The sequence below is a fragment of the Netta rufina genome, assembly GCF_964035555.1.
Source record: "Netta rufina genome assembly, chromosome: 2".
Taxonomy (NCBI): domain Eukaryota; kingdom Metazoa; phylum Chordata; class Aves; order Anseriformes; family Anatidae; genus Netta; species Netta rufina.
This window is the reverse complement of record NC_140124.1, coordinates 151,318,545-151,346,525: the sequence shown is the minus strand read 5'-3', so window position 1 is coordinate 151,346,525 and position 27,981 is coordinate 151,318,545. Positions and strand designations below refer to the sequence as shown.

The window sequence follows — 27,981 nt, the reverse complement described above, 5'->3', positions numbered from 1 at the left end:
TGCTGTTCAGCCCCATTTAGCTCTTGGGGGACCGCAGCTGGACTGAGGGCTGGGCATGTAATTTAAACCTCTGCACCTTTGGTTCCCAGAAATTGTTTCTGGGTCTGCTGCCAAAACGTCCTGTTTATAGATGTGTCGATGCCAAGGTCATGGTGAGTTATGTTGATAAAGACTGCCGCTGCTTGCGTGCTGCTTCCTCGCAATGATTTCAATTAACTAGTGCAAATAGGATCGTGAAATGAAACAAGTTCCCAAAAGCTGAGCCTGGCAGTCACCAGCCCCGTGCGATGTCTCACACTGGCAGCAAACATGGGGCTGCTGCTTCGGCATCGTCCTGCCCTTTGTTCTTCTAGCACAGCAGTGTGGAGCCTGCAAAACCCCTTTATTAAGGATTTAAGAATACCCTCAAGCAGAGGGGGCCATAGGACGATGCTTGGTCTCAGACGCAGCAGAAGAGGCCTCAGCTCAAGGAAGGAAGAAAGAAAATCCTGATCTTGGACCTAACCCGTGTTTTAAGAAAGGAAAAAATGGGCCTGGTCCAAGTCACAGTGAAGTCGCTGAAAGCATTTTCCATTCATTTCAGCATGCCTTTTCCTCAGGCCCTAAATCATATTTATAGTCCCCAGAGCCCTTCTGCCGGGATATATTTATACATATTTTTTTCTATTGTGAGTACCCGTAGGAAACATGAGAATACAGGAAACCGGAAAGAGCGAGAATTAAAATAGAGTATGCAATGTGGAAAAGGTCCATGGGAGCTCTTCTGGTTTCTCACCTTCCCCTTGTGCTATAAAAGGTGGCATGATTAGGAGTTTGGAGACACTAGTCCACTGTCTAAACACTGCTTATTTTTTTTTCTTTTTCTATTTTTTTTTCCTTCCCCCTCCTCGCCTCCTCCCCCCATATTTCAAATATAAGTTTAACCTAAGCTCAGTTAAAATAAATAAATAAATAAAGAGAATCTGTTGAAATGGGTGTTTACTTTGGAGGCTGTAAGTGTGGTCTTTTATGAACAATACCCCATTTTATAGGCTTTTCCAAGAAAGGCTGGATAATCCCCCTCTCTCTTCTACTTAAAAATAATAGACAAGCAGGAACTGTGTTTACAAACAGTGACTTGGCTCGGCAGTAACAGCAGTAGGGGGTCGCCCCGCCAGCATCACGACTTTTGAATTATCTGGCCCATAAATGGAGAATCAATCTGCTTCTGGGACTTGGCCCAGCTCTGGGGGGTTTAGAGGCCGTGTTTTTGTTTAGACTAGCAACTACATCCATACCAGTAAAGCGAATAACTTTGGGACTGCTCGCTGGCACAGAGGCCAGTTGGTGTGGATGGGGCTGTTAAAATCCCATTCTTGCTCTCCAAGGCACGGTGGCAGCATCCCCCATGCCTTCTGGGTTGTGATTCTCAAATTGCACGCAGAGAGATCTCTGTTTACCCCAAAACTCACCACGAGTCCCTTGAAAACATCCTTATCGGAGCCAGGCACGCAGGATTGCTCTGTGCCACAGCGTAATTCACTGCCCAAGCAGCCCGGGTTAATAAAGCCTTTTGTTATCTGCCCTGACCCACTTGTCAGCCCTCGAGCTCCTGTAGATGAATTCGTAAGGGCCAGGCTTCAAATAAATCCCAAGGCATTTGGCAAGCAGCAGCTGACGGGACGGCACAGCCTGCCCATCATGGGCTGCACAGGGGAAACTCGGAGCAGAGGCTTGCCACCACAATCTGAGGCTCCTGCTTTCAGGTTTGGCTTTACGGTATTCGGTAAATATTTAACCACCGCCGCTCAAAACCAGTCCTGTATCTCCAAGCAACCATCTCCAGCCCTTGGGACAAGTAACATGGCCTTGGGCAGCTCCTCGCAGCTCTCCAAGAGACGAGGCAGCAGCAAAGCCCAGCCCAGCCCTGTGGCCACCTCTCCTTGATCTGGGCGAGCCATGTCTCTGGGGCTAACACAGGAGGGATCCTGCAGGGAGTGAAAAATGGGAAGTTTTGACAGGTAACAGTCGCAGTTTTGCTCTCCCTTTGCTTGCCGGAAACCTGAAGCTGAGCAAGCGAGACTTTGTTTGCAGGGCTTCTGCTTTTTCCCAAGCTGCACTTATTCTGACACAGATGCTTCTCCGATGTTTTCTTCTTCATTTTTATTTTCTCATCAAAAGAATGTTATTTAAGCCATGGCACTTTGGGGGCTTTTTGCAAACATCCAAAGTTTTAAAAAAACCACAAGACATTTTCTTCCCATGAAACAATGGCATTGTGGGAGGAAGGGATCCGGCTTTTGGCTTTTAGAGACTCATTGCTTGTTTAAATCTCCGCTCTGGGCCCCTCCGCATCCCCCCTCTCCCTGGCTGGGATCTCGGGGGAACCTCTGAGATCAAAACCTGGCTGTACCTAACCTGCTTTGGCAGCGAGGGAAAATAGCAATAACCCATGCAAAACAAAGGCTATTTATCCTTTAACTTGTCCCGTCTGTCCCAGGATGTATGAGCTGTTCTTGCTTGGCTCTCTCCAAATCACGAGTGCAGCCCCAATCCTTTAAAAATGAAGCTGGCTGGGGGAGGAAGAAAAAGGAACCGATTCCTCTTCCTCTCGGTCCCGCTCCTCCCTCCTCTGTCCACACTTTTTGTTCAGCTGCTTTGCTGTACGAATACTTTGCATACCTAGTGGCTATCAAGGTCAGTTTAAGGGAATAAGGTGATTCATTGCCATTCAAGTGACTGCGAGCTGTAATTCAAATAAGGCCAGGGAGCTGTGGCTAACTCGATACAAAGGGACTCAATGTCCACAGGTCGATGCTCTGCCCTTTCGGAAATTTCAGCCTGCAACTTGTCAGTATGCAAACAGGGCAGCAGAAGTCACTGCTGGCCCTGAGTCCAGGGCTCAGAAGTTTTGGGACGGGCAGCAGAAAGCACGGAAACTAGGTTGGGAGCGATGCCTTTCTGACATTTATTTTTCTTTCTTTTTACGTGTGCGTGTGTGTGTCTGCAGGCTGCAAACAGCTCTCTGTGGCTTAAATGGACATCAAAGCACGTCTCTCTGCTGGAACGGACGTCCCCGACTGGTCTGATCCTTGGTGAACTAACTTCAATGAAAGAAAAAAGAAGAGCCATCCTCTGTTTTCTGTGATTTGCTTCCTTTAATTTATGGCTCGCTCCCACACAGAAAAGCTAAATTTTCATGCTGACATTGCTCCCCTCTAAATCTTCTGGAACGTGGAAGGACAAGGATCTGTCTTCGCTGAAGCCTCAGTGGGAGAGATTTGCCAGCACTGTGAATAAGGGAAGGGAAATACCCAACTTTGCCTTTTTTCAGCCTATTTGGGGAAAACCAAGCCTCCCCCCCCCCCATGGACAGAGGTACTAGTAGGTCCATCCTGAGCCCCGGGCAGTAACTGGCCGTGTCACCAGCGCCCTGTCCCTGTTGCCTTAGCTTTGGCCCATCTCGTGCTCTGCCAGCGCACAGGCATGGGCACCGTAAGGAAGAGGAACCTGAAGGTGTTCACGTTGGCCTTCGTGCTCATCACAGTAACGTCATTTCTGCTGAACTACAAACACCAGGTGACCACGAACACCTGGGATCCTAAACATATCATCACACAGTTTTCTGAGCACGTCCGGAAACTCATCAAGTACCCCAGGAGGCCGTGTAGCTGTAACACCTGCATTTCAGAGCCGGGACATTCCCTCTGGTTCGACCAGAGGTTTAATTCAACTATGCAACCTTTCCTGACCTCACAAAATGCCTTGATCCCAGAAGACAGCTACAGGTGGTGGCTGGTAAGTGGAAGGCGTGCATGCATGTGTGGGCCTGGATGCAGCCTGGTGTCAGCACAGAGGGTGCTGGGCTTCCAGTGATGCTGAGCAGATAGCAAGAGGCTGTTCCTGCCAAAAACGTGTGCAGTTCCAGCTGACGAGGCAGTCGGAGGTGGGACAGAGTGGGTGTTTTTGCTGTTGTTTAGCTTTCAGGCACTCATCGCACACCTTCGTTAGCTCCAGGTTGGAAAAATCCCCATCAGAACTAGGTATTTGCACATCTCCGCATTGCTTTCTCCTCCCATCTAGGACTAGGATTCGTAACCTGGATTATTGTGCTTCAGGTGGTTGAAAAGGGCTTCTGCCATCTGTTGAGGCAGCAAAGAAAACTTATTGGGAAGTGTGTAATTCACCTGGGGCTCTCCCGACTGTGAGACATGTAAATAATTACCAGGATTAATCAGAAAGTGATTCATTCCCTGTGTATGAGCATGGAATGCGCTGTGGGCAGTGACGTAAAGCAGGTCTGCAAAGCACACAGGTGGCAGTGGGTCACGGGGAGGCAGCAGCTCAGAAAAGGCACAGAAGGAAAGAAGGAGCATCCTGATATTTTGCCTAATTAAAGCCCTTTTTAGGTTTTCTTGAAACTAGTTGTTGCACTAAATGAATTTGCTGGCCCCAGCTGCCCACAGAATCACAGAATCACAGAATTTCTAGGTTGGAAGAGACCTCAAGATCATCGAGTCCAACCTCTAACCTAACGCTAGCAGTCCCCACTAAACCATATCCCTAAGCTCTACATCTAAACGTCTTTTGAAGACTTCCAGGGATGGTGACTCCACCACTTCCCTGGGCAGCCTGTTCCAATGCCTAACAACCCTTTCAGTAAAGAAGTTCTTCCCAACATCTAACCTAAAACTCCCCTGGTGCAACTTAAGCCCATTCCCCCTCGTCCTGTCACCAGGCACGTGGGATAACAGACCAACCCCCACCTCGCTACAGCCTCCCTTGAGGTACCTATAGAGAGCGATAAGGTCGCCCCTGAGCCTCCTCTTCTCCAGGCTGAACAAGCCCAGCTCCCTCAGCCGCTTCTTGTAGGACTTGTTCTCCAGGCCCCTCACCAGCTTCATTGCCCTTCTCTGCACCCGCTCAAGCACCTCGATGTCCTTCTTGTAGCGAGGGGCCCAAAACTGAACACAGGACTCAAGGTGCGGCCTCACCAGAGCCGAGTACAGGGGGACGATCACCTCCCTAGACCTGCTGGTCACGCTGTTCCTGATACAAGCCAGGATGCCGTTGGCCTTCTTGGCCACCTGAGCACACTGCTGGCTCATATTCAGCCGACTATCCACCATCACTCCCAGGTCCTTCTCTGCCTGGCAGCTCTCCAACCACTCATCTCCCAGCCTGTAGCTCTGCTTGGGGTTATTGCGCCCCAGGTGCAGGACCCGGCACTTGGCCTTGTTGAACTTCATGCAGTTGACCTCAGCCCATCGGTGCAGCCTATCCAGATCCTCCTGCAGAGCTTTCCTACCCTCAAGCAGATCGACACACGCACCTAACTTGGTGTCATCTGCGAACTTACTGAGGGTGCACTCGATGCCCTCGTCCAGATCATCAATGAAGACATTAAAGAGGACCGGCCCCAGCACCGAGCCCTGGGGGACGCCACTAGTGACTGGCCTCCAACTGGACTTGACTGGTGGCAGCCTCCCACTAAAATCATGGTTTCATTATGAGGTGCTTTCCCCCTTGTCACTAAAATCAGTTTCACGTGTCTTGCTTTGAACACGCAACTTGGGCTCCTGTGCCACAACCCTTAATGTGGAGTTTGGGGACATGGGGACACCCCTCCAGCAGGATCTCTTGCTCACACAGGGGGAGCTTAGGTCTCAGAGGAGGCATCAGGTGCTGCAGGAACAGGGCTGGATCTGATTTTTATCACTTCGCACTCCATCAGCTGTTGCATTTCCTCATGAAAAAAAAAAAAGATGCTAGTGAACTCCGGTGTCTAATTAAATAATATCCTAATTTTAGGACAATATCCACCTTTTTGCTATTAGCCTCCCCTCTTCCAGCTGTTGTATCCTTTCACCAGCCTTTTGGCCATGACTGCTATTTTCAGTCAATTGTGTTTTTTCTTGTTGCCCCCATATGCTCTTCCTTAGGTCCCCAAATTTCTCATGAAAAGGAAAGGTGGCAAACTCAAGTTCTGCAATAAGACCCCAGTTTGATTTTAAACAGGTTTGAGGTTGGAATGCACCCTCTCAAAAAAAAAAAAAAGTTTTAGAAAAGGAAGAAAAACGGGACTTTCAGTACAGAAGTCTGAATTTCTGGTTCTCCTTTTTGTCGTGAAACTGAAAAGAAAAAAAAAAAGCACAAATATCTATCATTAACTCAACCTGAAACAGATTTTTGGAGAGGAGGGTTGTTTCTTTTTCAGCTACATGAAAGATTAGAGACCTTTAGGACAGCCAAAAGTGGTTTGTTTGTTTGTTTCCCTATATAAAGGCTGTCCATTAACTTCAGGGCTGTCTAACCCTATTTTTAGTGTTTTCTTTCATTTTTTAAATTCAGGTCAAGTTCAAAGGGAATACACTACTTCGGAACACAAAATCAAAGCAGCTTTTTCTTAGATGGGAAAAGTAAATCTCAGAAGATTTCTCCACTTCTCCACCATTTTATTATTTTTTTCAGCCAGAACTTATTTTCAACCAGAACAGATGAAATATTTTGGTGTCCCCCTAAAACTGCATTGCTTAAGGGAAATTAGCCACTTAATGAAAATACTTGCCCTTATCTAGATTAGATGGCAAAAGAGCCCTGTCTCCTCTAGCTGGTCGTGGTGGGTAAACTAAGGCATGACATGGCCTCAGCTCCTCATTGTAACCACTTTGGGTGACCCTTTCTGAGACAGTCAGAGTCATTTGTACAGCTGGTAATTCCCAGATACATCCTTTTTTGACATTCTTTTTTAGTCTCCTCTTCAAAGTGGTTCAGAGATTTCTGTCAATCTTAAAACACTGCTCGTGGCCATGTTTTACTGCTGCCTGCTTTGCTAACTCAGTAATCTGTGACTTTTTACTACATTTGTACTTAAAAATGAGGCATGAGGAGATCTGAAAATGCTAATTGTTGTTTAAGCTTCATTTTGGCTTGTGGGACTGACTCCAGACAGCATGATGGATTTGTTATGCTGTAACTGAGATGAAGGTGACTGGAGCTATGTGTTATAAGGCTATGACGTTGGTGTCGTGGCAAGACCCACGTAATATGGACCAAACACATGCAGGGCCCTTGCTGGACAGCTTGGTCTACCAAGCTCAGTCTGCTCTCCCTTCTCATCAACCCTCTTGCTGTATTTGTGAATAGGAATTATTCAGCCAAATGGTCCCTTAGTGTCAGGATCCCTCCTCTTCTAGAAAAACCATGGGTGATTTCAGAGTCTAATGATAGGTATTTGATATGAAGTGATTTTTGAGACCAAAGGACTGGGTGGTTTCACTTCCTTGCAACTCTTCACATGCCCGCCAGGCAGCTTCATGGTGCATTTGGAGCACATATGGCCAGCTGGGTGGGATATGGCCTTTTGGGGGGAAATCTTCTGGTGTTTTGAAGGTCAAAAAAATCTACATGGTTGTGCCTGTGATCACGGAAACAAGGGGACTCTTGGCAGGGCTGTAACTGCTTTTAGTTTGCTCAAGTATACACAGCTGATAAACTCTACCTTGAGAAGTAATTCAGTTGGTTTACAAACAGGGGCCCAAATTCTCCTCCTAGGTACACCCCTGCAGATGCTCTGTGATTTTTGTGTCTTAAAGTGGAATTGGAAGTGATCTGCAATTAAAATGGCAGATTGTAACCAGCTTGTTAGAAATCATCTCATTTCTTCCTTCCTTCCTTTCGTCTTTCCTTCCATCCGTCCTTCCGCCCTTCCTCTTTCTCTCCTCTCTTTCTCTCCTCTGCCTGTGTTTCTCGGTCTGTCTGTCCATCTGCCTTCACTCACCATGCACCTCAGGGGCTGTGAGAGTCTCAGTGTTTTGGAAGCCGGCACCTCATGTCACATGCTGCATTTCTTTCTATTTTCTCTCCCACCTCCCTGAGCTGGCTCCCCTTCAAGTTTTCCATTGTTATTCTATGAAACAAACGCTGTAGACGCTTCCAATGAATTCAGTAACCTGTATATAAGGGGACAGGACAAAAATTATATGCTGTAATGTGGCATAGCATTTATTTATAGTTTTCTTGTTTTATTCTGAGTGGTTTTCTGCATTGTTTTTGGTGGTCAGAAAGTACAAAAAACATGAGATGGGAACCTGCTGTTCTCAATCCCAAACAACTCTGTGGAACTTGATGGATTAAAGCTGTGGTAAATAAAATAAAATCAGGCTCAGGGTTCCCTGGCAATCTTATCTGCAGAACATTGTTCATAAACTACCATGTTACAACAATTTTTATCTTGAGTTATAATATTTGAGGGGGTTTATTTTTATTTTTATTTTTTTAAAGAAAGCTCTTGGGGCCATGTCATTAGCATATCTAAAAGAAAATGTTAGCTTTTAGGCCTTATGGTTGTAGGAGAAAAAAAAAAAAAAAACAAACAACAACAACAACAACAACAAAACATAATATATGGCTTAAAGTTTTTCTCACCAGATGGCAAATAAAAGGGCATCCCCAACACGTGCACTGGGGAAGTCATGGAAGCTGAAGCTGCACTTATTTTTAAGACAGTATCAGAGCTACTTGGCACCTGACTTGTGCATTTTGAATGCTCTTTGTAGAAAATTTCCCTGACTACTTTGATCACAGGCAATCTTCTTTAAAACTGGGACACTATCTGTGATACTTTAAATGCAAAACCAAGGGCTCAGCACCCCGAAGGCAGCGTGTTTCCTGCAGAAGGCAGTGCCAAATTCAGTCCCAGTGCCTGCTACATACCCAGTCCCACCTAGTGCCATCCTGCTTGGTTTCAAGCAAGTGTGTGTTATTTACATAATACGTGCACATTACATTCGTACTTGAGAATGCATGTTTTCTGACAGACACAAATCATTGCACAAAGCCAACACAAACACTTAAAAGCCCTTATATTTTTCCCCTAAATCTCTTTGATGTATAGTAATTGCAGGACATTAAGTGTAACAATAATAATGTCATATTTTCCAGACCAAGGAGATGTTTGTAAAATTGATGGTCTCCTTTTAACCTCTCCTTTGGTCTGCAAAATGGAGATTACCTGTGTTTGCCCCACCAAGCTCGTGCTAGGATTAATCTTTGTGCAATGTTTTATAGCTGAGAAGTGCTTCCTGAGTGTTAATGCCTCCAAACCGCTGCAGCAAGGCAATTAGTAGCTGTGCAAAAGAGGTTCTCATGGGGTTTTATTCTCTCTTTATCTTTTGAAAACAGTTAAAAAAACGGAGAAGCCATGACAAAACTCTATTGCTACACCAGCTTCCCCAGGCTGCCTGGCCACATGCTCGCAGAAGGGCAGCCCCAGCAGTGCTGGCTGCTGCCAGACCCACACCTACGCCTGTCCACCACACAGGTTGTGTCTCAGTCCATGCTTGACATGTTTTCCTCTGCATCCAGACTGCACTGATGATTATGGGTTAAGCAGGATATTTTCTATGTGCTGATACATTGGAATCTTGAAGGTGTATCTAATACAGAGCCAAACTTGTCCTTGGATGCAGGATGTACAGGCACCAGGAGAGCTTTCTTTCCAAGCTCTCTTGACTTTATCTTCCTCCTCACTGCTCCAAGCAATTAGCTCTGAGCAGCCTTGGCTGAATTCACATCCTCCCCTTGCATCCCCTTAGCTGAGCTTTGGGTATTGCTTCTTGGCAATCACTGGTGGTGTGATGGTACCGGAGAGCCTTGGGAAACCTTCTGAGAAGCTTATAAAAGCAACAAATCCCAAGGTCTGTGGTCATCCTTAAAGGAGGTGTGCACAGTGTGGTGTGAGAAAGAGCAACAAGTTTTTCCTCAGAAAGCTGTTCATGGATTAAAGAAGGAACTATGTAAACTTTGAGCTTTTTTTTTTTTTTTTTTCTAATAAGAAAATATAAAACAGGCTGGAAAACCTCTGGATGTGAAGTGGGGACTTTTAAAGCTAAGAGTGTGTCTTCCCTGTTAAAATAATTAGGAAACTTCTCAATCTGGACTCAGTATTTTATTTTTAACAATGTAGGGTGAAAAGCTGGCTCTCAAGTGCCAGACAAATATAGAGCTGAAGTGTTAAGTGGTATTTTATGTGGACTCAAGGCAGGTTAAGATGCCTTTCAGACTTGGGCAAGAGCTTAAACTGCACTACTGCACATGGCTGTTGATTGCAAAGACTTCTGAGAAATACAATTATTTCACCCAGGACACAGGGGTCAGGTATTTAGGTGTACTTAAACCCTACTCCAGTAGCTGTATCCATATCCCTGGCACACATCTGCAGAGCCAGGTGGCACCAAACAGACACTGTGCTGCCTTCTGCACCGCCATGGCTTGGTGTGGCTTTTTCTTGCATGACACAGACTGACTTTTACTCTGCACTGCTGTTCATTTATGGGAAATGCCGGACTGGCAGGAGCTTGTTAAAAAAAAAATCCTCAAAGAAAAAAAAAAATGGACAAAAATTTGGCGTGGGAAAGTGAACTATAATTGGCTTGTAATTATAATGCTATTAAAATGGACTTCTTCAAGAAGTCAAGTAAACATTGTGCAATAAGGAACTGGCTGCACATTACGTCTAAAGTTTATAAAGAGATCTGTCTTGGAGTTAAACATCTTTACTGCCTGTTCTGCTCCATACTGCAGAAAAGTCAAAGAAAGACTTATCAGTTCTGATTGAAGATTAGGCTTGAAAAATATAGTCCAATCAGATAATCACTGCGGAAATGAAAACAGCACTTTTAATAAGTGAGGGACTGGTGTCTTACTGTATAGACGTTCAGCACAAAATCCTCAACCTATTTAAGGTCTTTGATGGAATCTCTGATGTCAGTACTAATCTCTGCTGGAAAAATTCTGTACAATTGAGGGTCTGGTGTTGGTGACCATGTTTTAATTTGGTTGCAATACAGTTACTCTAAACTGATAGCAGCATAACAGAAGGAAAACTCAGATCCCAGTTCTGTGCAAATGGGGGTGCCTATCCATGATAATGCTCCGTATCATTTTCATGCATCAAACAAAAGTAAATACTCCAGTTCCTTTCCTTTACTGATGCTATCATTCTGGTTGAAAAGGCAATTTAACTTAAAAAGAGAGCTCAAATTCTTAGGATTTTCTGAAAATGACCTTCCACATCTGAATTTCAGGTAAAACCAGTTCAAGAATACTTTTTTTTTTTTTTTTTTTTTCTCCAGAATAACTGTGTTCTTAAAAGTGTTTTGAAGCATGTTTGATAGTTTTCTCTTTCATTTCTTAATGACAGTTATTCAGATCAGCTTTTACAGAGAGAGTATGTACATGGTGTGTGCACATTTGTATACACAAATAACTCAAAACAAGCTACTTCTGACAAAGCTGGAGTTTTCTGCATTATACACATGCTGCTCTCTGTGGTATCTATGAAAAATCTCTGTTTATTTTGAAGGATTAGGATACCATGAAGTGGTTTTCTTATATTCAGAGTAGTTTTGAAAATAATTTAGACTGGATTTATACAGAACACACAAGTGTAGATGTATGAACATGTGTTTGTAGCATCATCATACATGCAAATTTAGGAGAAAATAACCCTTTGCGATTAAACAATTGAGCCATCCACTGAATACTGACATATGTGGTAACAATGACAGTGGTTGTCTGGGCATCCTCATTACCTTTTTGATTTATGTACAACCATTGATTGCTTGACTTGGCTTTTCTTCTGGGCTGCCCTCAGAGTAAGTTGAAGGAATGACATGAAGTAAGGGGGTGAGCTGTGCTTGTTATTAATATATATGGAAGAAGGCAATGACTATTTTGGCAATGCCATGACTGGTGTCAGTTCCCAGCGCTGCCCAATGGACTCAGAGCTGTGGTAACCCAAGCCCTTTATCTTGCCTCTGCCAGTGCTCAGCTTCAGCTACAGCAGAGGAAAAACAGGACAAGATAATAACAGCTGCTTAATAACTTCAGCCCAGCAAGAGTTTTGTGCTGACTACTTTTAACAGAAGACCACCTTGTGCAGTCTGTACATGAGTATATAGGTTAGGAAGGGTTAGCAGGAAGGTTAAGTTCTTGCAGGTAACATTTCTTTGTTCTTAGCTCTTGACCCCAGTGTTGTCCTGCAGCGCTGAGATCCATGGACCTGTTGTTCCATTCAGTGCAAATAAGGTTTCTTGACGTAGGTCTGCAAAGATAACAGAATTTAGCTGACCAAATAAAATTTACAGGTCTATATATATTTGTGTGTAAGAGAGAGAGGACGGCAAATTAAACAATTCCTGGTGCAGGCGAGAGAAATACATCGGAAACTAAACCCAAATTACCCCAGGCTGTTGCTGGCAGTCATGGGAAAAGGTGTTTTTCCTCCCTCCATCCTTGTCACTCCTTGACCTGAGCTTTCAGAGCAAGTGCAGAGCCTTTCAACAGATGCTCTCTTTGGAGCCGTTCTCCTTTTGGGAACTTTTCCTCCTCTTTGCAAGCAAGCAGCACCATGACAAGTGTGGGCAAGGCTTCAAGTGAGTCTGCTAGCACCCCCAACATTTTTAGTTGCCCTCAGAGAGCAGATTCCCAGAAAGGGAGTGTCTCACCATCACCTGCCCTGCACCTTGCCTGCACCTTCACCATCCAGCCATTGTTTCCACCATGCACCACAGAGTTGCTACAAAAGAGTTTCCCTCCATGGCAACAGGCACAATGACCAAGGTCCGGGGTGGTTTTCTTCATCCTGGAGGATTTTTTTAGCTGGTTTTACATCTCCAATTGTCAAAGCTAACTTTACTTTAACACAGTTTCCTATTGCACTAGTGGCTGGTTCCTCCATAGTCCGGAACAGCAGTAGTGAGATCTCGCACTCCCACTTCTGTCAAAAGCCAAAATTTGTGGGAAGGGTGTCCATGGCTACCCCAGCTGGCTCAGCCCTATTTCTGTGCTCCATCAGGTTCCCTTAGGCTGTTTTGTCCTTCATAGGAAGGTTAAAAGAAATCTTATACACGTCTTAACAGGAGATATGTGGTCCAAGGTGGAACAAAGCTTGTAGACACCTGAAGGACATTTATTCTGTTAGGATCAGCCTGGAGAATGTGTGATCTGGTCCACTGTGGCTAGGTAGAGACCAAGGAGGTGAGGCAATCTGAGGAAAAAGAGTAGAAAAGGGAAAACAGGTTAAAAAAGTTAATGGGACAGGATTTACATATTTTTACTTCATACTTCTGCTCCCAGCCAAAAGCCTTGTAGCATGCACCACAGGAGACGTTGTCTGCAGTAAGATGAGCAAGAGTGGTCTTTGAGAAGACATCTGAAGCTGTCTTGCTCACAGAAAAGCTAGCTATATTGGTAACCTGGAGTGATTTTTCTCCCCAACAGAAACTGCAAGGAGAGAAATCTCCAAAGAATATTAATGACACTCTCAAGGAACTGTTTGGGATCATTCCTGCAGATGGGGACCCACTGCAGGAGCGAGGTACGTTAACATGCAGACGGTGTGCCGTCGTGGGCAACTCTGGGAACCTTCGGCAGTCTCAGTATGGCCAAGAGATTGACTCCCATGACTTTGTGCTCAGGTAAGTGGGCACCACCTCAGCTCCAGGTGTCTCTGTTGTTTGAGTTTCACTGGTGTTTTTCGGGATAAATTGGCAAGCAAGGTTTCAGGGGCTATCTAGTGAAATCTGCTTCTTAGGTCCAATCTAAGCTATATTTTATGCTCCTTAATGCGTTGGAGATATGGCCTCATGTTTTAGCTTGGAAGAAAAATATGACATCTCTTGGGTTTAAGTAGGTGTTGATACTGTAGCTTACTCTTAACCATTCAGAATTGCTTGTGATTAAAAAAAAAAAAAACACACCTGAAAAAGCTATAATTTTGGATAAACATTATATAAACAGCTAGTGCTCTCAAGTGATCTTCTGCACACAAAACTGACTGTGTCAGATTTGACCTTCTTGCAGTGTTTCACTCTTAAGCAATGGTAAGGTGGGAAGGCCAAAGTCACTTGACAAGCAGGGAGGAGACAACTGGATGGCTAGAGCTACTTGTTAGCCAGTACTTGGCTATTTTTTCCCACTGAAATAAAACACGACACTAGGTAGGCAGAGATAACTGCCCAGAGGGCAACCAAGGTATCTGGGTCAACTAAGTTGACCTTGAAAATTTGTCAGAGAAACTCTTAAAGACAGTGGTCCAACACATTCTCCATCTTTACAGCACAGTTGCCAGTGCAGCACATGGGGAGCAATGCAGGCAGGTCAGAGGGTCTGGAATGCAAGGACTACTACTGAAAATACAGTATGTGAGATTACGCTATTAGAAACAACATAATCTTTAGTTGCGTGCTGAAACTGAAAGTGAATCAACAGAAGATTAGTATTATTTGAATTGTTAGACCACCTTAGGCTTCTTGGGTTTTGATGTGGCTTGGGTACGTAAATGTGCATGATGAATCATTTCAGGAGTTGCTTGCTTCAGTTGAATGCCCTGCTCTCAGCAATAAGTACCTCCCCAGAAGCAGTCAGCCAACCAAATCTTCAGATATATGAAGGGAAGCAAAGAGTCATTAACCCTGCAGGTTTCAAGTGTGGGGCAGCAGAGATGCATCTATACTTAACTCTGCATCCCTTGCTATGGAGATTGCCCTGTTCCTGCATGGACTTTCTCATCTTGCCTGGCCTACATTTCCAGATTCAGGAAGGAAAGCCTGACAAGGGGGATTTTTTTGAATAGTAACTAAGTTACTATTCAAACTTATATGTGTGTTTCTGCTCTGAGGTTTTACCCTCCCCATAGCTGTGCATCCCTGGCAAGGGAGAAACTCTCTGTGATTTGGAACTTAACCTGCCAGTCTCTGATTTCTAGTTTAGCAGTCTCAAGCCAGATATGAATAGATGTCACGAGGTTTTAGGATTTATCGTGGGAATTTGTGCAGAGAAGGTAACTTGTCCTTGTGCTAATCCAACAAACAAAATCTCTGGTGACCCAATAATTCACTTGCAGGTGCTCTGGCAATAGAGCCAAGCATGGGAAAGAGCCAGCGAGTGTGAGGTGATACTTTTCCTTCCAAACACCATGTTCCAGGCCACTTTTATTTGTTTAACTGTCTGTTTTCATGACAAAGGGAAATCCCAGTCCTTCCCGCTGAGACTGTGTGTGACCATGCCTTCTGTCATGCTGCATGGCCAGCCCTTGCTGCAGATGGTGGGGAAGGGACACAGACCCCAGGGCAGGCTGTGTACCATAACCAAGATGCCACCCTTGGCTTTGTCCTGACAGAAAGCATGCCCTGGATCTTATATTTCAGGCTGAGCAATCTCCAGAAAAAAAGGTAGGAATTTCCAAGCTTTGTAGAGTATCTCTACACCATACAGTGAGGACCCCTGAAGCTTGCAGGGAAGTGACCAACTCAATAACAAGTCCACATAGGCCTGCAGGATGTTCTACCTATGCTAATAGATCCCTTTTGAGGGAATTAGAAGAAACTTAACTAATTCACCTGGGGGAGCACTGCAGTAACACAGCCTGGCATTAACTTGCTGAAGTGACTTCACCTCCCTGTTAGCAGTGACCACAGCAGTATGTTGTCCAGCTGTGGATGATGCTGAACATCATCTCATCAGCTACATCCCTTCCTTGCCCTCCTTGGGCTTCTGCCAGGAGCTGAGCTAATGGCTCTGAAGGAAACTCCAGGAAACTCCCATGAGCTTCAGAAAAACCCTATTTTTCTCAGAGCCAACTTGAGTGTTTCTCCTGGTGTTGCACCATGGAGACATGCAAGGTCAGTCACACATTGGGGTTCTCTAATCTGCATTATGCTGCACCACAGAACCATGTCAATCTCTGCCAGTAGTGAGCTAATGCATCAGGATTGGAAGTGGTCATGCCCCCCAGAGTTACTTTCAGGAGCAAACACAAGCACAGAGGTGTTCCTGCAGTCTTGAGTTCAGAACCCCCCCTCTGTTCCCAGTCCCCTTATATATCCAACATAAAGTAGCCCCGTTTGCTCAGCTTGCTTTGACTGAGCCCTGGTGAGCCCTGGGCAGGTCTCCATACTGGGTCTAAAGCAGATATCATCAGGCTTTGAGGCTGATTTTTGAATGCTCCTTATTGCAAAAATGGATGTGTCAAAGCTGGGGGAGGTACTACAAAGTAAGGTTTGAGGAAATAAAATGTCAGCAGCAAATCCTGCATTTGTCACTGTGAATTGGGCACTGTCCTGTGGAAAAAACATAAGGAATATTTTCTGCTTCTCATCAAACGTAACATGGTTTGTTACCTGCACCCTAGACATTCAAGAACACCTGTACAGATAGGGGGAATGAAACTGCAAGGAGTCAAGTTGATTGACTTCAGAGCAATATTTTTCTCACCTACTGGAGGCCACAGCATTAGGGAGAGAAGCTGTGATGTGATGGGCTCACTGCTCTATTAGCTAGCTTTCTGCTGACTGTAAAGAGAACTCAGGGACGTGCTCAGGGAGACTCTTGCTTTGCAGACAGACAAAATTACACACCAAAGCCTAGTTTTTTTTTTTTTTTTTTTTTTTTTCTTTACTTTTAATTTATCCACTATGGATGATGGTCATTTCAGCCTGCTTGAGGACCCCTACACGCTGAAGAGCCTGCATACAGCACTATCCTTAGCCATGGGAGAATATTCCTGCCACCTCAAGCAAGTGATGTGGGGAAAAATCACATATTTGTACCTACTTAATTCCTATCCCACTTTCTCACTTTCTTGTTTCTTATTTTTTGGCTGTAGAATGAACCGTGCCCCTACCGTTGGCTACGAGTCAGATGTCGGGAGCAAGACCACTCACCACTTTGTTTACCCTGAGAGCTACAAAGAGCTGGCAGAAAACGTGAGCATGATCCTGATCCCCTTCAAAACCCTGGACCTGCGCTGGATTGTCACAGCTCTCACCACAGGCACTATTAACTTGTGAGTAAGAGGAGCCCCAAGTGTGTGGGCTGAAAGGGTGGGAGCCACTCACCTCTTATTGCTGTTGGAAAGAAAAGCCCAAACTGGGGAAATCCCCACTGATGAAGCCTAGAGGAGCTTTACAACTCCTTTAAGAGCAGGGGTTAGTCCTGAACACTTAGTTTCTAAGAAAAGTGTAATGTTATAGTGCAGTCTTTGAGGTGAAGATCCTTGGCCCCACACATCAATCTCAGAGAAATGAATGGGACAGATTTTGCTTCAGCCAGTTTGAGCATCAGCCTCCTGGGCTTTGGGGTTCTGTGCTTCATTTTGGGTTTCTGCTCATCCACCCCCCTCTCTGGTCCCTTGGGAGTAAAGTGTGTGCAGCCAGTGTGCCCATACCCAGTGGTAGCCTGCAGAAAGCCACCTGCAGAATCAGGCATATGATGTGTTATTCATTCAACATATTCTTAGAGAGCCAGGTTATCCCACCTGTGACACGTTGGTGGCCAAACAGTCCTTCAATACACATTATCATGCTTGCAGAAGGGGACGAAGAGACAGAGAGGGATGCTAAGTCTGCTCATGAGCAGAAGCATGGCACTAAGACATCCATACAGAGATTCCTCCCATGGGCAGGTCGAACAGGAGCTCGGTGCATCATTTCCAGTCGAAAGACACCTACTTCTCCCCTGTCTTCTCAGGAAGGCCCTGAACGCTCAAGACTTGAAGCATTTATTTGAACAGAGCTATGCCCATCTATCAGTGAGCTAGCTCCATGCCAGATCATTATTTTATTCACAGGACACAAGGAACAAAAGGGAGGCATTACTCTGAGACTCATTCTCAGGCTGGAGAGCCCTTTCAGAGCCTTTCAGTTCCTCCTCTCCAGCTCGGCCTCTCTCCCCTTCCCTCCAGCCTGCTTTGGAGAGCAAAGCCGCGGTTCGAGCTGTCTGCCTGGTGTGATTTTAATTTCCTGGTGGGAAATGATCTCCGGTCCAGGTGCTCTGGCACAAACCCATATCAGAGTTCAAATGTACAGGGGGGGACAGTGCTTGAGGGATGTGTTAGGATCAGATCTGGGGCTAATTGCGGGGCTGAGAGGGCCTTCGGGATAGGTTGCAGCAGAGAGAGATGGAAAATGAAGGCTTGACTGTACTTATCGGCTGTTACCCAAACTGTCTGGATCTTTTCCAGTGTTTTCAATAGAGGAGAAACAATCCTGCCTCCGCCCTTCCTGGGAAAAGTAGCATTTCCTCCTGTGTGTGACTCAGGGCCATAGGGCCCAGAGCAGAGCGAGCACTGGAAACGGCTCATCCCGGCCTGCCTCTGCCCATCACAGCAGGCTGTGTTGGTGTGCTGGGCTTCAGCGCCCCAGTGTGACCACAGACTCCGCAGGATGGGCCTTCAGGGAAAACAAACAAACAAACAATTGTTCCAAGTGAGGAAAAGGCAAATCTCCCCTGTCCAGTCGAGGGACCTGCAGTGGGGAATGGCGATGAAGTGGGAGGGAGTGTTTGGGATCATTGTGGTTTGGCCCCGTAGATGGAGGGCAGAGAGTGACACTGAGTGTCCTCTGCTGGCTTTTTCCTTCTTTTCCCATTCAGACCCTCATCCCTGCATTTGCCTCTGAAAACCCAGATAAAAACCACGAATTTCTGCTCAACCTCTCCACAACAGAAGGGCAACATCTCTGCTGTGCCAGTGTGAAGGTGTCTCAGGACTGTGGCACATGGTGACTGACAGCTGTGCAGAGGAGGCACCCTTGTTTCCTTTCTCACTTGTGTGCCCTAGCCTTAAATTAGCACGTTTTGCCTGGCAATAATGTGCTGCACTGATATTTATTCTCTGTTCTTTATGAGTGCTTTCATAATGAAATGCTGTGCTGCTTAATATATATTTTGGCTGCACCAGAATTTGAAATACGAACAAAGCATATGTTTCTTCTGGATGCCTCCTAGCAGATTTTCTTTCCCCCTATAAGATGGCTTTTCCTAATTCAGAGAATGAAATGTATGACATTTGTACTGTGTGTGAGGTTATCTGCTGGCTCTAAAGCCACAGCCATGTGGGATTGCTACACATAGACAGAAAGAGCAGAGCAGATTAAGTTATTCCACAGAAAAGTATTTCAAGACATTTCAACTTTTTTCCCAATTTCAGAGTCTCAGAAGATGAAAACCTTGCAAAAGTATGTTTCTATTGACTGAGGATTAGACCTTCTTGTTTTTAAAGAAAACTTTTTGATGGGACAACAAATGGAGTTTTAATTATTTTTTTAAATTTTCTTCCTTGCAAATTAATTTTAGATTCTCTTTGCTTCTTATTAACATTCTTTTTTTTTTTTTTTTTTTTTTTTTGTCACCAGCCCTTAATATGTCCAATCATAAGTTGTCACAAAAAAAAAAAAAAAAAAAATCCATCCTCTGAACACACTCATAACTCAGAAAAATCAGCCCACTTGGAAAATCAGCTAAAAAATATCAGTGACCTTTTTTGCAAAGCTTAGTTTTTTTTTTTTTTCTTTTATAAGCTGTATTGATAAAAAAGGTTGAGAAGCTCTGCCCTTAAGCCTGGATCCAAATGCTATTGGAATTTAGGGAAAGCCCCCAGCTGCCAGCAGCAGCCTTTCAGTGAAACCTCTTCCTGCATCTTTGTAAAATCCATGCCTGTGTCAGGAAGCCTGCAGAAGGCCATTTGCTGCCACCATCACCCACCCGTGTTTCCATCATTGTGCTCTGTGCCCAGACTGCAAAGCCATTCACTGCACTTCAGAGGTCACAGCAAGTGGACTGCAGTGGTGAAGTTGAGTGAGCCTTAGCGTGGCTGGAAGATATAACTGGTTGCCTACGAGGCAGTCACAGGAATAATTAGAAATCGCACATGAATGGAAAAATATCTTTTCTTAATAAGTTGCAGGATATAGATTTATAATTAGATTGTCTACATGGGCTTGGTAAGCATCTGATATAAATCAGCGTGTATTTACCACATAGAAGAAATACCGGTGTTTTAAGATTTTGAGGAAAATTGCATAATTAATAAGCTAGCACATGCTGGGGTAATAAAACAAGACAATCATAAACACAAATCATAACAATACATTACACATAAATTTAGACTAATGGTAGAAACCTATGAGGAGACATTAAACACAATGTCAGATACAGTGCATAAAGAAACTACTGACTGTACATTGGTGAAAGGGAGAAAGGATCAAATAAAAATAAAACCCATCTGAAACTTCTATTTTAGAAGAGAAGAAATATTCACCACCTTACACCTACTTGCATGGCCATCAGGTCTTGTGAAGACACTGCACAGTGTCAGATGAGGTCAGGTTAACCACAACCTAAGTGCACTCATTGTATAGAAAGACAAGCATTCCTATTCGTTAGATTTCTATACAATGTTTGATTTTCTGTATTCTATTCAATTGAATTAATAATTTCCTGAGACTCAAAATCTGTGATTTATCTTATTTACCTCACAGCAGTATTAATTCATGCATTTTTCTTCACTGTCCAAAAGAAAAGCCAAACAGCAGATATCCTTAGTATTAGATATAATCGATAGCTGAATGACTCTCTCAGACTTATCCCATTTGATTGATGGATGTCCAATTTCAGAGTGGGTCTGTAAGTCTGATCCAGTCTCGAAGAGATAATGACCTTCTGCCTTCTTGGCAGCCCAAATTTTACATTACCTTAGCAGCAAAGGTCTGAATTTGTTTTTAAGTAGCATGCCAGTATACAATGCAGTTGTATGTAATTCTGAAGCTAAGTTACAGCAGGACTTAAGGATTGCTTCTGAAATAAATAAATAAATAAATAAATAAAAATCCCATGATTAACATGACTAACTTACCATCTGATGAGTTACAGTAGTCTCATGGCTGGATTAGAGCCATCTGCAAATATTATCATGAATGCTTCTTTTGCACCTGGCTAGATGTCCATGAAATATTCCCTCCTTATTTCCTCTATATCACCTTTCTAGAAAAAAACTATTTGCTTATATAATAATGAAGAGATTTTGCCAGCAAGGAAACCCTTCCTGTCTTCTTAACCTTAAAAAAGGACATGTGATCACCAAATCTACTGACTTTGCTAACCAAAGTTAGGCATGGGAAACTAAAGGCAAGCATGAGATTTGCTGAGGGCAGACTAACAAGTCTGCATGGATGTCCCTTTCTCCATTAGCCCTGCCAAACCTGACACGTCCCGTATCACATCTGCGGGGACTGGGACCCACTTATCACCTTTCCCACCACAACCAGCCCAGGGCAGGCATCACAGGTGAAGTACCTAAGGAAATGAGGACATTGCTAGGTCTGTGAAGACTTAGGCTAATGTTTCAAATGATCGATGGTTCAAAGAGGTATAAAACCTCACTGATAGGATCATACATAAAAAACACACATTTAGATCAAACTAATGGAAGGGTTACAACCTGCCCCAAAAGTATGCAGGGTATATTTTGAGATAAACTCCAGTTACAAGACCAGTTCACCAGAATTTTCCTACTTGAAACAGCTTCAAGGAGAATTTTTTACAGCACTCACGATGAGCTGTGTGAGCATGTGCTGTTCATGGGACACAAGGAACTAAAGACTTTTTTGTTTCAAGGCATGACTCATGATTTCAACCCAGTCATAAGGTATGACCTGGAATTTTTGTGCTAGGAACTGCTGGCAGCCTTCCACATCCCTCTCGGCAGTCAGGGAATAGCTTGCTGGCGAGGGGCTGCATACTGGGATGCCCAAGTTGCACACAACCACAGACATGAGGAACTCTGCTACCATCTATTCTGAAAAATCATGCGGTAGTTAAGTATTAGGAGAGGAAAAGTCTCCCCCTGGTGGGAAAAGGTTTTTCTGCCATGAAATTAAATGAAAGCTGTTCAGTCATCAACATGCAAAAGCTGCAACAGGGATGGTCCAAGAACTGGAAGTCAGGGGCTCTATGACTGTATAGTATACAGTCAACTAAATCCTTCATGTTCTACTGTCAATAAGTACCTTGAATATTAAAAGATGTAATATCTTCCTTTAAGCTGTGCTTCAGTGAAAGCTCAGCTTTTCCATGCTGTATTACTTAATTGCAGCCTCATTTTCCAACTACTTAATGAAAACTATTTACTTTCAAATCTTTTGAATGTATTACTATACCTGAAGAATATTCCTTCTTTCTCTGAGAATACATAAAAATAGTAATATGTTGGGCTTTTACTAATCTTCACCACTTTTTTTCCTTTTTTTTTCTTTTAACAGCACATATGTTCCAGTTCCACGGAAAATCAAAGTCAAAAAAGAAAAGGTGAGAAATGGTGGTCTGTTAATTTGTTCTGCTGATTAATTTGTTCTGCTGATCTGGTGTAGATCTTTTGCCTCTGTGGGAGACTGCAAGAATCCAAGGAAGTCCTTGACATTCATAAAAACTACACTCAAAATTCACACCCTTTACAAGGCTAAAGGTTGAGCTCCTGTGTGCCATTAAGGGCATTGGTCATTCACTAAATAATTGAGGTTGGGAAGAAACTGTTCTTGTGACTATGTCATTGCGTAACCTCTGTTTTGAAGGTTGCCTTGCTTCCTCTGGTACTGCTCAGGGAGATTTAAGGCGCTCCACTGGTGAGCGGTGCTCACTCTCCACAGCAGTTGTTCTGCTCCCTCCCATTGCAGTCTGTTAGATGTAAGGACACTCTGAGCTGTGGAAAACCTTTGGAGCTTTTTAAAAATGATTTGACTATATGATCACCAAGGATGCTTCTTATTCCTGGGTAAGTTCCTTGTAATAAGGAACTAAGTGAACTCTGAACAAATAGAGTCATGGGTTTTCAAGTCAGTGAAGAACTCATGATTATGGTATCAGTGGCTCTTGGGGAAGGACCACAGGCCACAGCTGTAATAAATGTCTGTATATGATTAAGCAAGCCTGGAGACTGGGTTCAGGCCATGTCCAGGCTGATTTTATCCCAGGTGCACTAATACTCCTCCAGGCAATGTTCAAGCAAAATTTGGAGGACTGCAGAAACAAGGGAACATTCCATGTTTCTCACAGGGACAGAACTGAGTAATGTGGATGTAATCTGTGCCATGCCACTTGCCTCAAGGCTAAAGAAATGCTTCTGACCTATTTTACTTCACAGCATTAATGTATAGAGGGCAATCAGTCAGTGAACATCACTTTCCTGAGAAAGCCAAAGAAAGATGGACAAACCCAGTGCCCACCCTACAGCAGTCAGAAAAGGCTCTATCTCATGCAGCATCCCAACTCATTTCCTGAGTATGCAGTGGTTTAACAGGCATACCCTAATGCTGGAGACAGGATTTCCTTTGGGCAGGATGGCCATTCCTGTGTTGGACCTTTAGCCACCATACAAAGTCTTTTGTTGTTGTAGCTGCATGTTCTAACATAACCAAGGAAGGCTGTGTAGGGAGAGGTTAAAGATGTTTCATCTTCCACAGACCTTACAGCAAAATGAAGGTCTCATTCTCTCAGCTTTTTTCTAAGTTATTTTCAGAGGAGCTCAGGCTCCTAGTGTCTCAAGGGCTGGTACAGTATGATGTCAGTCCAAGAGCATTAAAATCATAGATTAAAACACATTCTTAATTCAGCAGGCCAGGTTTTGCCAAAGGCTTCAGCTGAGACCTTAAACCAGTAGCAGTTTATATCCCTGTGCTTCAATCGTGAGCCTCTGTAGGGTACTAAATAATCACTCAGCTCATCCCTACCTGTGGTGATGGACACATTAACCTCTGCAAAACCCTTATGAGATATTCCATGGCAGGTTGTTAAACTGATGTCACAACTGCATAGCACCAGCCTGGGGTATGGCTGGAGCTATGCAACAGCTTCCCAAGCAGGGAGACAAGAATCTTGTATTTCCTCCCTCACCATGCAATGCAAAATACCCCTTGAGAAGCGATTACACTCAGATAAAATATTAGCAATTAACCTCTGACTCTGTAAAAGAAAAATCCCTGCAGCTAACCAGATAGCACTGAAACACTGTCATTCTAATTATGAACACAGCATGGAGGGAAAGGCCTCTCTTTGCCTGATTCAGAGAAGAGGGTTGAAACCAAGGGCTCCCACCAGTCCTTGGACTCACTGTTCAGTCATGTTTGATCTTAAGTGCTGTTTCTATTAGAAGTCCCCATAGTTTCCCCAGGAGATAACCTGTGATGTACATCTTGCTTAAAAACAAATCAAATCAAATCAAAAAATAACAAAAAATAGCATGTTGAGAAACAGGAGAAATGTAGCTGACACTCCCTGATAGGGTTCCTGTAAGTTTATACCTGACCTCCGAGTTTCCTTATGCCTGGAAATCAAGAGAGGCCAGGACATGGTTGGCATACTATGCAGAAAAATCAGTTCCTTGTATATTTCCCCGCCTAAATACAGCATGGCATCATACATTTCCCTTGCTCAGGCCTCAGACTCCCCAGAGCTCACCTATGCTACCAGCAGGGCACTAAAGGGAGGGCTGGATGCCTAATTTCCTTCTCGCTTGCACAATCTAATACCCATTGTTTTCAGGATGAATCACTTGGATTTACGGTAGTGTGGTCAGGTGGGGTGTTGAGTCTGAGGAAGTTGTGCGTAATTGCACATAGTAAATATTATTGAATGTATTTTAATTATGGGACTGTATAGTTCCTTTTCACTTGACCTCAGGGAATACCTATTATGCCTTTCTTCTCCACTGCCCTCCCACAGTGTCCTTTAGGGATGAAATGCTACATGTTGTTGTTGTTGTTGTTGTTTTGTTTTGTTTTGTTTTTCCTAGGGTGTTTGACTAATGAATCCATCTTTCTAATTTTGCCTAGATCCTGGTTTACAATCCATCTTTTATGAAATATGTCTATGAAAACTGGCTCCAGAATCATGGGAGATACCCTTCCACAGGCCTTCTTTCTGTAATATTTGCACTCCACGTATGTGATGAGGTAAAGTCTGGCTATGTTTGGATATATGGGTATCAAATGAGGATGCTGGGACACTGATGCACACTGAGGTGCCAGGAACATGCCCTGGTCACTCAGCCTTTATTTGCCATCTTCTCTCCCATTCACTTCTTCAGACAGCTGCAGAGTCCTCAGTAACATTCAGATATGCTCAAGTGACAGTGACCGATTTTTTTCATGTCTGTGAGCAGTAGGGTTTAAGATGCATTTCAGAGAAATTTAATTAAACATAAAGAATGGAAGTCCATTTGGAATTAAAAGACTAAATATGGACTAAATATGAACTGTATCTATGTCTGCATTAGGTGTCTCTGTGCCTATCTCATCAGAGGAAGCCCAGAGTATATTCTCTCTGACTGGGCTCCTAAAGGCATTGGAATTGCCCTGGGCATGCCCTCTACCTCCATTTGCCACTCCAGGAGACTGAGAGTCCCTTGGTCCTGTGTGACATCTGCTCACCTTCAGTAGATGTCCTGAGTGTCCAAGGACATCTCAAATGGCACTTATGTTTGGGCAACTACATTGAGGTCTTACGTATGTGGTCAATGGAGTCCAGAAGCTGATTCTAACCACTTGGCAAGATGTTTGGGGTGCAGGACTGCTCTCTGAGCTCAAGGTCCACTGACTGTAGTGGATGTTCAAGCACCTCCACTTGGATATCTAAATCTTAAACATAATCCCACCTGAAGAACTTCGTTTACCAGCTCTTGAAAAAATCAGTTCGGAGAATACAAATGATTTATTTTCAAATCCTTTTCTGTTGCCAAGCTTGTGGGTTTATACAGTAGGTTATGGTAAATGTCTGGGTTGCAGGAGTTACTTGAAGAAATTCCCTCGCTAGGGTAATATGAGGTGCACCTAGGAGATCAGAGACTTTGCTAGTTAGTGTAAGGCCATTTCAGCTCTACAAAATACCTCAAGCATGGGCTTGTTTAAGATGGGGAAGAAAAATCAAAATACTGGCAAAATTCCTGGTCTGGACACAGCTCTGCTGTTAAAAGAGAGCTTTTGTCTCCCTAGCCTGTGTTGCTTGGTGAGGATGATGCAAGTATGTCAACAGAAATACTCCTGATGACACTGGCAGAAACTGTACCATAGTCAAGGCAGATAGGATGGGCAGCTTGGGTGGAGCCTGGTTTCTGTCAAGCAGGCAAGGAGCAAGCCTTTGACATCATCAGAAATAATTTAAAGACAGACTGTAATTGGGTGGGTCCAGGCGTTGTGTAGGTTGGGGTGTTTGTTTTGTGATCTGTGACCCTTTCTAAGCCATCCATATAGCTACACCCAGTTTAAGTAAAAGTCAACCGTGAAGTTTTGAATTTATCACCAGAGTAGACAGGCATAGCCATTGGTAAATGAGCAGTTGGGACTGGAGAGGCTGTAGGAGTACACACACGAAGAACACGATGCCCGTCTGCCTGTGATCTCATGGAAGTAACTGCACATGCCATAAAATGAAGTATCTAAATAGAGCTTGACATAGGTCATTATTTGGAAGTCTAGGAACAAAACCAAGGATTTTTCTACTCTTTATGGCCTTAATCTGATAAAGAGGAGATTCCCAACCTAGGTTGCTGACCTCCTGAGGTAAAACATCATGCTTAGGGAACAGGAATGTGTTTTCCATATTAATAAACAAGAAGTCATGGATAGAAATTTCCTCTTCTGTCTGGGTGCAGATGTGGTGGTGGTCTCAGCATAGCTTAGGGTGTGTTGTTCCTTCATCATGATGTTCCTTGGGCCATTATTCTGTGATTGTATCACGTCAGGCAGTAGAATAACTTTGTACAGCACTGAGGTCCTCGAGTGGTACTGCCTATAGATGTACTGACAGACAAGAGAAAATTTTCAACATTTGAGATGAAGGCCAATTCCTTTCCCGACCATAACAGTAGTTCTCTCTTACTTCCTAGGTGAATGTGTACGGTTTTGGAGCAGACAGCAAAGGACACTGGCATCACTACTGGGAAAACAATGCTTTAGCTGGTGCTTTCCGGCAGACAGGTGTCCATGATGGGGATTTTGAGTTCAATATAACTTTGACTCTTGCCTCCATTGAAAAAATAAAATTTTTCAAGGGCAGATGACCCTGGCCACAGGGACAAGTAGGGGCTGCAATTTCCAACATGCAGCAGAACAAAGCTCAGTGAAGATGATCTGGATGCCAGCTGGGTTTGAAAGTGTGAATCTGTGGTGGATTCGGAGCGTCTCGCTGCTGCAATGCTGACCGCAGGGAGCTCGGCCAAGGAGACCAGCTTCCATGCTGCACTTGATTTCCTATCTACAGATAGCTGGGAACTACCAATCAGTTGTGGGAATAGATGACATGCTGAATCACTGCTTAGGCTCTACGACTTGGTTCCTGAATTACTGACAAAATACCTGCCTGTTGCAATTAGGAGAAACTTGGGCACAGGGACTGCTGTTTGTGTGTCCATTCTTTCCTTGAGTAAAGCAGGAAATCCTTGAAGAACAGTGAAAACGTGTTCTGGGATTTGACACCCACCAGGGTAGCTCTGAACATCACAGTAAGGATTACCTCAAAGAAATGAATTCACTTCTGCTGTTAATCTTCTTTATGAAACATCTCTTCAGTTTCCTCTGTTACTTCTGGTTTCATGCCCTACTGAGCAAAAATGCATTGAAGTTGCTTGGAGTAGTAACTATTTCTACCATTGCCTCATTCTGCATTGATGGCATCCAGAAAATATGGATCAAATCACCTGTGATCATGTATTGTTTGTTATTGCTTCCTACACAGCCATAATAAGAAAAAAAAAACAAACAAACTGAAAACTCCAGAAAAAAAAAAAAAAAGAAAACAAACAAAAAAAAAAAAAAAGAAGAAAAAAGGCCTTTTTAGCCACTTCTTGTCTTGTTTGGTTATATATAGCTTTTTATTTTTAATTTTTTTGGTCAAAATTACTCCAGAATGCTTATTTTTATTTAATCAGTTTAAGGTTGGAAAGTGGACTATTTTTTCTTTCAGTTGTTTACATGTGCCTTTTATAGTTGTGCAACAGATGTGACTTTTTTTAAAGGTGACAAACCCTAAACTATTTTATTTTTATTTTTTTTTATAAGGGGGGAGAGAGGGATTAACCAAAGTGTAGCCTCCATATGGTATACTTTTGTAGTCAAAACTAAGAATAACAGCTCCTATATTGTATTTGAGCAAATACAAACAAGGCTAATTTTT

The 27,981-nt window shown here is 43.8% G+C and overlaps 1 protein-coding gene across 1 annotated transcript; it reads left to right on the top strand.

The window, feature by feature from the left end:
• Positions 1-3,465: 3,465 nt before the first annotated feature.
• Positions 3,466-27,448, top strand: ST3GAL1 (ST3 beta-galactoside alpha-2,3-sialyltransferase 1; the record flags this gene model as incomplete). The annotated part of the gene is made up of 6 exons (XM_084281457.1): positions 3,466-3,777; positions 13,264-13,460; positions 16,649-16,828; positions 22,080-22,125; positions 24,645-24,764; positions 26,696-27,448. 6 exons carry the CDS (start codon positions 3,466-3,468, stop codon positions 26,867-26,869), a joined length of 1,029 nt encoding a protein of 342 aa, XP_084137583.1. The 3' UTR covers positions 26,870-27,448.
• Positions 27,449-27,981: the final 533 nt, after the last annotated feature.